This window comes from Chrysemys picta, chromosome 13, assembly GCF_011386835.1.
Source record: "Chrysemys picta bellii isolate R12L10 chromosome 13, ASM1138683v2, whole genome shotgun sequence".
NCBI lineage: Eukaryota > Metazoa > Chordata > Testudines > Emydidae > Chrysemys > Chrysemys picta.
The window spans coordinates 25,643,296-25,652,535 of NC_088803.1; the positions used below are offsets into that span (position 1 = coordinate 25,643,296).

Below are 9,240 nucleotides of genomic sequence, written 5' to 3' on the forward strand. Positions count from 1 at the left end.
TGGGCAGAGTGGGGGGTGGGGGTGGCTAACAGCACGAACAGCGGAGATGGGAGGCGGAAAGGGGAGAGGTCAGTGCCCTGGGCAGGGGGATCCCCTGCTCCCCCACTGCAAAACAGCACACCCCCACCTCACCACCAGCAACCGAGATGGAGGGGACAGCTTAGTGCACGGGGGGGGGCAGGGTCCCTGATACTCCCAACTGCAAAATAGCAACCCCCTCCCCCCTGTCTGCACCCCAGATGCTGAGGAGGGAGGAGGAAACCTTCCAGCTGCACCTCAGCGGCTCCCAGCTTCCCTCCCCATGAAAACATCCCTCTTTCCAAACCTGCCCCCAAACCCCCTCCTATGCACGCTCTCCACGCAGGATCTGTCAGGAAGGCCAATTAGACAGGGCCTTGTGTCCTGGGGATGCACTGAAGGGCCATGGTCAGGAGGGGACTGGAAAGATGCAGTTTGGGGCGGGGGGGCAATGCCCCTTCACATTCCCCCCCATCTTCACCCCTGCCAGTGGACCAGCCAGGACTACGTCATGGCCCATCTTTGGGCTACAGCCCATGATTTGGGAGCCCTGCCCGAGGGTGAACTTCATCAGGCCCAGCTGACTTGTTCTTTAGCCTGTTCTTTCCCTGTTCGGGATGCTCCTGCCCCTGGCTGTTAGCATTAATGGTGTTCAGCATCTGGTCACAATGAACTTTGATTGAAGTGAAGACTGAAGCCAAACAGGCAGGAAATGCTCAGAGATGCTCAGAGGACGTCAGCCTGACAGATAAATACACTGCTAGGAGCTGGATTATACCATGTTATGGGTGGAGTTAAAATCTCATTGACACAGCTGTGAGGATGCTCTCTTCATTTAAGACAGCTGGAAGCAACAGGTAAGGGGGCCTCGTGTAGAACAAGCCATGATGGCGTGTGCACAGAAACTAGCCCCAGGTGGGCAGAGGATGCCACCGAGCATTGTTCTGAGCTGGTGCGTGTGTGAAAGAGACAAGCCGGGCAGTGCAGCCAGGACACGGAGGCAGAGCAGGAAAGTCAAGCAGAGCCTGTCAGCATGGTGTGATCGTGGGAGGAGCATAGAGAGCTTTTGGGCCAGGTGCTGGCTAAAGAGGCTTGGAGCTGAGAGCAGGGAGGCTAATCCCTGCTGTTGGCTCCTGCTGTGTTTGGAGAAGCAGGACTCTGTATGTTCCTTGTCAATAAACAAGACATCAAAAAATTACCAGACTCCACTGCCAATTTCTGCTCCCCACTGGAACATCCCCAGGGCCCCAAACTTTGACTAGCCCCTTGGGTTGAAGAGGGACACCAATATCTTTATTGTGTGGTTTCGTTGCACGTCTATCTAATCTCAGTGGTTTATCAGCAACTAATTACTGTTGCAATGTTTTCTCATGTAATAACCATATTTATTAAAAACACAGAGGCCAGGTTTTTGAACCCAAACTCACCACTGCTAATACATGCAGGATTCAGATGTAAAGTCCTGGCTTTGAGTCATCCCCCATTTAAATGCTCAATGACAGTTGCTAGAAATCCAGTGTCATGATTCATTGATCACTAATGCCAAGGGGCAGTGGCAGGCCTGGGAGAAGCAGAGGTAAATGTGGGTCTAAAGTCGTAGTGAGTGACATGGCTTCCAGCGGTAGTGAGTGACATGGCTTCCAGCGAGGCAGAGTGGAAGCGGGGGTCCAGTTATACACACCAATCACACTCTTCGTGTCATTCGAACGCACCGGCGGGGTCAGCTCTCAGCGTTTATTCCAGGGGATTTACCGTGCAGAAGCCAACAGGGAAGGGGGTGAGCAGAGTGGAGGCATTGCAGGGTCTGCACTGATTAGGTGGGGGATGGCGCTCAGTGTCTGATCTAATATGGTCTCCCCTTCTCAGCGGCGCCGGCTCCCAAGGAGGATGGGCTCCTCCTGCCGGACCCAGCACACGTCTGTTGGCTTAACCAGGATGAGGGAAGACTTGCACTCCCCACTCTTACAGAACCCTGCCCAGTAGATGTAGCCTTTCCCATTGAGCAGGACGTTCTGACACTTGTCGTACCACCAGCCTCCATAGCTACTTGCGCAATTCCCACTGGTCTGGTCCTGATCCTTGTCACTTGTGCTGAACTTCATGTTGTCGTGTATGCCCCCCAGGCCGGAGTGGTAGGTGGTGAGATAGTCCTCGCCGTCCCCAGAGTACCTGCCCAGCCTCAGAGGGTACCCGCTGGGCTCATCCTCGACACTGGTGATGTCGTACTCTGCGTAGCGGGTGTTGTTGGATTTGTCCTCCACGACAAAGCGGACCTTGTAGATGTTCTGCCGCGTGAGCAGGGACAGGTACTCGTTGCCCAGCCAGTAATCCTGCTGCACATTCCCAAAGCCGTACTTGTAGGTGCTCCAGGACTCCTTCCAGGTGATCTCTGTGTTGTAAGAATTTCTCTGGACAACGGTCCAGCCTTTGCCTTCGGTGTCCATGTCACACCACACCACTCGAGGGGGAGAGCCTGCCGGCTGGATGACATGGACCCCGCTGGGGCTGTCCCTGGGGATGTTGCTGCAGTCTTTGGGGAACCCTGAAATGCCACGAACATCAGGTTAAGGGGGCAGGTGGGGGGTGGGGGAGAGAGAGCGCTAGCTAGCTCTCTCAAATCAGCCTGTGGTAACTGGAGCCTGGGTTTTTAGAGGCAGGTCCTGTGTATTTCACAATACTACAGCCACAGAATCCGCCCCGGCCATTCCTGGCCACAGAATCCGGCTCCAGATCTTACACTTTCATTTTACCAATGTAACCCTTCTGCCCATCTAAGTTGGCAGCAACAAAGGCCGGGTTCTGTATCTAGGGGTTCCGTTTCAATAACACAATGCAAAACCGGCTCGAGCCCCCACCCAGTGACCTGGGACAATTACATACCACCCCCTGGGTGCCTCTAAGAGGCAATACTTCCCCTCTCGCAAGCACGGAGTCTGAGTGGAACAGAAAATGTTTAATAACATGAGGTAAACAACATCAGCATTAAATTGGAAAAACACCACAAACAGGCTTCATGAGCAAAAAAACCCACCCCAGCAAATTGGGCTGTGTCCTTTCCCTTTGGTTCTTGAAACCAGCAACCCAAGAATCACCAAAGTCCCAAAAGTCCAACAACCCCAAAGTCTCTTGGGTCCAGCAACACAAGGATCGCCAAAGTCCCAAAAGTCCGACAACCCCCCAAAGTCTCTGTTCCTGGTCAGTGCAGCCCCAGAGTTCAAGCGGGGGGGGGGAGGGGAAAGGCACGCAGGGTGTTAAGGGGCGACCGGCTGCCTCTTCGTGGGGTTCCGCCGCAGCCTTCTCCACGAGCCGCTCCACTCCACCAGGTGTCCCGTGAGCCACTCCCACAGTCCACGAACTGCTCTAGCAGCTGCTCCGCTCTGCTCACCGACCTGTGAGCCGCTCAGCTCTGCTCCACTTCAGCTGTTCCTTGGGCCGCTCCCACAAGGCTCCGCTCCGCCCTGCTCACCGCCCTGTGAGTCACTCAGCTCTGCCAGCCGCTTAGCAATACAGCTTCAGGCTCCCCCACGAGTTAACACAGTCTCAGTGATCTCAGCTTTTAATAACTTTAGCTCTTTTGAAAGGTTTCAGAGTAGCAGCCGTGTTAGTCTGTATCCGCAAAAAGAAGAACAGGAGGACTTGTGGCACCTTAGAGACTAACAAATTTATTAGAGCATAAGCTTTCGTGGACTACAGCCCACTTCTTCGGATGCATATGCATCCGAAGAAGTGGGCTGTAGTCCACGAAAGCTTATGCTCTAATAAATTTGTTAGTCTCTAAGGTGCCACAAGTCCTCCTGTTCTTCTTTTAGCTCTTTTGTGATTTCAGCTCTTAGCAACTTCAGCTCGCAGTAGGGGAGCCCCAGTGCTAGTGCACCACTGGCCCAAAGTGAATTCAGCTCAGCAGCCTGTAACTAGACTCCTAATGGAATCAAAGTTAGCTCTGACATTCAACAGTGGAGAGAGAAGGTAGTGCAATTGGTGTTTCAAACCCTCAAAGAGGACCCATACCATCACATATAAATACCTGTTCACATCCTCTCTTCCTTCACTGGGTTTTGTAACCCATGCCCCCTGTCAAGTAAGTGCTACTTAGGTAATGGTGAAGGACTCACTCAGTCCTTCTGTCATACAACAGTTCCACTGGCCTTGATTCACAGAATCAGGGTAACAAAACTTTATTCTTCCTGCCCCAATAACAGAGAAACTGGGGATCCCACACCAGCCAAAGTAACCACTTTGAGTTGCTGTTGTTTCATGCCAGGCGAGTGGGTGTGCCTATGCAAACCAGATCAGCCCCTGGAGTTCTTTTCCACACTCGCCATAATTCACCACCAGATGTCAGGGTAGAGCTCATCCTGACTCTGCTTACATCAATAAAATAAAATAAGAATAGTTTCTTGCTCTGCTGGTTTTGAAGAAACCTTGAGGAGATGAGTCAAGTGTAAACCAAGGCTCTGTATCCTTCCTGAGTCCGTACTGCTGAAGAAATCGTTTGGCGAGGGTGGGGGAGATGCTGCCAGATCCATCTCAGCGAATGTTAATTATAAAACCCATCAGTGACAATTTAAATGGGATTTTTCAAAGAGCCTAAGGGAGTTTGACACCCGACTGTGATTGGAATTCAGTGGGATTTAGGCACCCAACTCCCTGTGGCGCCTTTGCATTCAGTGGATAAGTGGATCTAGGGGTGACCCCGGCATGGGGGAGAGGAGAAGAATCAGGCCCACGATGCCCTGATCTCGGATATGGCAGATGATAGAAGCTCTCCGACGGGTTCTCTACTCACCCCTCTACTCACCCCTCTCAACCTTCTTGTGGGCCAGGGCCCCGTTGCCCTGCATGGGGGCTACGCCAAGGAGCGCCATCATGGACAGCGCAGACAGAAGCAGGAGAGAGCTGGACTGGAACCCTGCAGGGGACAGAAACCGTTGGACATGAGACCAGGAGAGAGTTTCTCAAGTGCCTAAATCCCACTAGAACTCACTGGGATTTAGGCACTTAAGTGACTTAGCCACTCTTGAAAATGTTACCCTTAGACGCTAAGGCCAGAGTTTTCAGAGGGCTCAACTACTGGGCCAGATTTTCAGAAGAGCTCAGCTCCCAGGTAGGCACCGCAGGACATGGCTGGATGTTCAAAGGGGCTCAGCATGGGCGGGGTGGGCCCAAGTCTCTGGAGACGGGGTGAAGCCCACCATTCACCTCTCCCCCGGCCCGGCCACTGTCTCCGTCTCTGCAGCCGGCCTGATTAGCACACAGCTGGGACCCAGCTGCATGGTAAAAACCATTCAAAGATTGCGGCTCCGATGTCCTGGCTCCCGGGTCCCGGGCGGGTCAGGGCCGGCTGGAGTGCTCCCTGTGGTGGGGAAGGAGCTGCCTCCTCTCTCCCCACGCTGCACCGCTGCAAGGGGAGTGCTGCTCGGAGCAACCCCCTCTGTCGCAGCTCCCCCCGTCCACAGTCACTACCACCAGCCGGAGGGCAGTGCCCGCTCACCCACACAGAGACAGCAGCTGGGCAGCCTCCGGCAGGGCTCTGCCCCCCTCAGATGAGTGCCAGGTGAGAGGGGCCCAGGGCGCAGAGCTGCTGTGTGCCCCACGCCAGGCATGCTGCCCCCTGCACTGCAGCCCAGCAGCCCAGAGGGGGACACGCTGCTGACACTGCAGCTGTTCTGTGGGCCCAGCTCAGGCCAGGCTTAAAGTAGGCAGAGTCGCCAGGGGCCACAGTCCTGGCCAAAAAGAGTTCAAAATGGAGCCGGGTCCCTGAGGGGTGCACTGTAAGCGCTGCCCTAGCAAGGGCATGGCCATTTATTTCAGACGGGATTAACATAGACACCCCTCCCCCGCCCCACACATGCTTTTCCCAGGCCACCTTCAGCACTCAGCGCAGGGATTCACAATGACCTTGCCGGGATCAGCAGCCCAGAGCAATCCAGACTCTTGGACAGAAACCGGCTCATTCACCACCACCCCCTCCGCCCCCAAGTATATCTATCCCGGCCCTGGTATTACATCTTGTGTAGCTACAGCCCACATAACGCAGAGCACGGCATATGCAGCCCCCAATGGTAAATAGGTTGAGAACCCTACAGCAGAGGCTCACGTGTGAAGCTCCAGAGGTCCCAAGTTTGATTATAGCTGCTGCCGGCCCATGACACGTGCAAATGGCAGCTTTTTGTGGGGTGGGGCGGGCCAGGCAGGGTGTGTGTATGTGTGTGTGTGTGTGTGTGTGTGAAACCAGAACAGGCTAAAGCCGCACTGGAGTCCGACACCGTGCTTTCTGTCAGCCATCATTGTATTCATGTAGTGTTGCAAAGTTAGAAAGTCCACAACTAACCCCAAAAGTGACCGTGATACAAACGTGCAAATGAATTAGAGAGAGAGAGAGAGAACACCGTGTAAACGACACACCGAAACACACTGCTGCAATGGAAACACTTTGCCCCAGACAGATTTCATTGGAAACACCTTCTTTTTGGAGCTGCCTGGACCCAAATTCGTCAGACAATGTCACAGCCCAAGTAACTGTGACACGCTGCCAGCAATCTCAGGTATCCTTGTGAGAGAGAGGAGAGAGGCGTAACCCCATGGCAGGCAAAGGGTTAACGCTTTAAAGGAGAAGGATTTCAGTGAGTCTGACAAGCCAGAACTACAGTGTTTGGAACTGAAGTGAAATACCAATCTGGAGTCACTCATCCTTGAAAACACGCCTCCCCTTCTCCTGACGCCCCAGAGGAGCGGGGACGCTGCCAGCTAGCAGCCGTTCACACACTGTAATAGTCTAAGACACAGAGGGCCTAAGTTCGACCTGTGACCTTGGAAAACTCATTACACTGCACCATACCTCAGTTTCCCCATTTTTAAAACATGGCTTATGCTAGTTCCTTTGTGTTCTAAAGTATTTTGGCCCCAATGCCCAAAGGTACCTGGGGCAGGGCGGGAGGATTCCTGCCTAGGGTCCAGCAGAGCGCTGGGCAGGGGATCCCCGCCAGGCTCCTGGTACCCCATGGCCCCGGGGGCACTCTTTACCCACCAGGAGGCACTGCCAGACTCCTAGCTAGCCAGGCTCATGCTGCAGCATGCACTTGCTGGGGGAAATGCTGCTCCGTTTCAAAGGAAAAGCAGCATGTACCTCACTGCGCCCCCGGCCCTTGTGCCTTGTGCCAGGCAGGGTCGGGAAAGCAGAGGATGCACCAGGGCTCCCCTCCCCCTTGTGCACCTGCCTGGGCTGAGGGGCGGCACTGAGAGGAGTGCAGGCTGCCCCTCTCTATGCGGTAGTTACTGCGTCTGTCTGGGCACGTTCCTTCCTGTGCCCGGGCACTCAGGGCACATGGTGTCCCACAGGGGCCACATAGCATGCCCTGCCACTGCACCTCCCCCACGTGCCCACACCGCCTGGCGCTCTGGTGCCCACCACCAGGCTCTGGCCCTACATCTCCAGGCTGTGTGAAATACTGGGCATTTCAATAAAACTCACCCATCCCGACGCTGCAGCTGAGCGGGCGAGTTAGCACCCTGAAGCGTCCCCCACTTCCACATCAGAAACCAGAGCCGGGGCTCCATGCCTTTATGGGGAAAGCGCCACTCCACACCCAGCTTATCTTGCTTTCTCAACCGCTGGCCTCAAGCCTGGCCTGTGGGCAGGGAGGGAGCCCCCTCCGGAACGTCTGCCCATCCTTTATTTACCGCAGATACCAGATTTCTTGGGCTCCCTCCCTTCTCCCCGAGAATGCCAACGTTTCTGAAGCCGGGCAGGTGTGAGCCAGGGATTTAATTTCTCAGTGGGACTCTGCTGCATTACCGTACCATCGGCCTTCCAGACGAAGGACGCACTAAACGGAGAGGATCAAGCCAGAGGAGATGGCAGGAATGGGGGTTGTGCAGAACGTGATGGGGGTGTAACGCTTGTGCCAGGTGGTATTGGCAGTGACAAGGACGAGAATCAGGATCTCGGGGTTCCTCTTAGCATTGCAAAGCAGAACCAGCTGGAGCGCCCCTCCCAGAAATCTGGGAAACTGACCAGCACGCCCCTAACAGGCAGCTGTTGCCCCGTTGCGAGCACTGAGTCTGTGTCTAACACACGAGAACTTTTATTCAGAGGAGAAAGAAACGCAGTATGAACTGGGGAAACCACCACAAGAGTGACTCAGCAGTATGTGAACTGTGAGTGAAACGCCCGCTCTACAATCCATTGGGCAGCAGCCCCTTGCCTCAGTTTCCCAGCTTGCGATGAGAGAGTCCAATGGACGAATGTCCCTTTGGCACACCCCTCCCATTTTCCCTCTGCTGTCCCCTTACCCAGTTTACAGGCCCAGCTCAGCAGAGTTTGAGAGTTCAGGGGGTGTTCGGGGGGGGGGTTGGCCTCCTGCCCCAGGGAGAGAAGGGGTGGGCCACGGATGCCTCTGCCTCTGCTCTGCACCGCTGCTGCTCCATGCTGCCGTCTCTGCCTGGAGCTGCGATGCCATGCTCTGAGGGGCCTCCAGCCCGGAGTGAGTCCAGCTCTTAGTGACTTCCCTGGCTAGGGGGAACCTCGCTGCTGCTCCCCCCCGTACTGTCTTTCACCACAGCACCGGCTCTATGGTGCCCAGGCAAACCGGCTTCACAGTGTTTTCAGCTCTAGGGATCACTGAGAAGAAACCAGGACTTCCAGCTGAGTCCAGTCAGCTCTGTCTTTAAGCACTGGGCAGACCCAACGTTTTGTAGGCGCCTTTCACCAAACCCACACACCAGGTGGGAACCCCTCTCCCCACCCCCCTCGGACTTTCAGTTCCATTTGGTATCACTAACCCTTGCTTAGCACGTGGGGTTACAGAGACTGAACCCCCGCTCCCGCCATTGTCCCGACAGGTCATGGCCGGGTGAGGAGATACCTGAGTGGGATGGGCTGGAGCGAGACTGCGCTGCTGCTGCATCTGTCCCACAGGGAAGAGGATCAAAATGGATTCATTCAGCGACTGTCAAGGCAGCTGCTCTCTGTGTCCCAGCTCTCTGGCTGGGATACAGGGGGCAGGAACTGGTGCATTAGAGGGAACAGCTCCACGTCCGTATAGTTCTGGAAAAGAGCACCCAGGCGGTTCACCCGCATGCACGCTTCTCGACCCTGCAAGCTGCCAGCACCTGGCACACGCCATCGAAATGTGCAACAAAGGACACGAGATGGGACCTGTTTATTTTGTTGAACGTGGCACCAGTTTGCTTAGTGTGATGTGCTCCAGTCTGCTCATTTGG

At 55.0% G+C, this 9,240-nt stretch overlaps 1 protein-coding gene across 2 annotated transcripts; it reads right to left on the bottom strand.

The window, feature by feature from the left end:
- Nucleotides 1–398: 398 nt before the first annotated feature.
- LOC135975302 (fibrinogen-like protein 1-like protein) lies at nt 399–7,711 on the bottom strand. Of its 2 annotated transcripts, XM_065565688.1 has the most exons (3): nt 7,490–7,711; nt 4,817–4,927; nt 399–2,560 (listed from the first exon to the last, which is right to left on the bottom strand). In XM_065565688.1, exons 1-3 carry the CDS (start codon nt 7,491–7,493, stop codon nt 1,881–1,883), a joined length of 795 nt encoding a protein of 264 aa, XP_065421760.1. In that variant the 5' UTR covers nt 7,494–7,711; the 3' UTR covers nt 399–1,880. The 2 variants fall into 2 exon arrangements, with proteins under 2 accessions (XP_065421760.1, XP_065421761.1); XM_065565689.1 differs by lacking the exon at nt 4,817–4,927 and having other exon boundaries at nt 402–2,560; nt 7,490–7,709.
- Between the last annotated feature and the right edge of the window lie 1,529 nt (nt 7,712–9,240).

Bases quoted from the DNA above. Each gene is read 5' to 3' on its own strand.
- LOC135975302 (XM_065565688.1), bottom strand. The intron at 2,561-4,816 runs GTGAGTAGAGGG...GTGGCATTTCAG, and splicing joins CCACAAGAAGGTTGAGAGGG to GGTTCCCCAAAGACTGCAGC.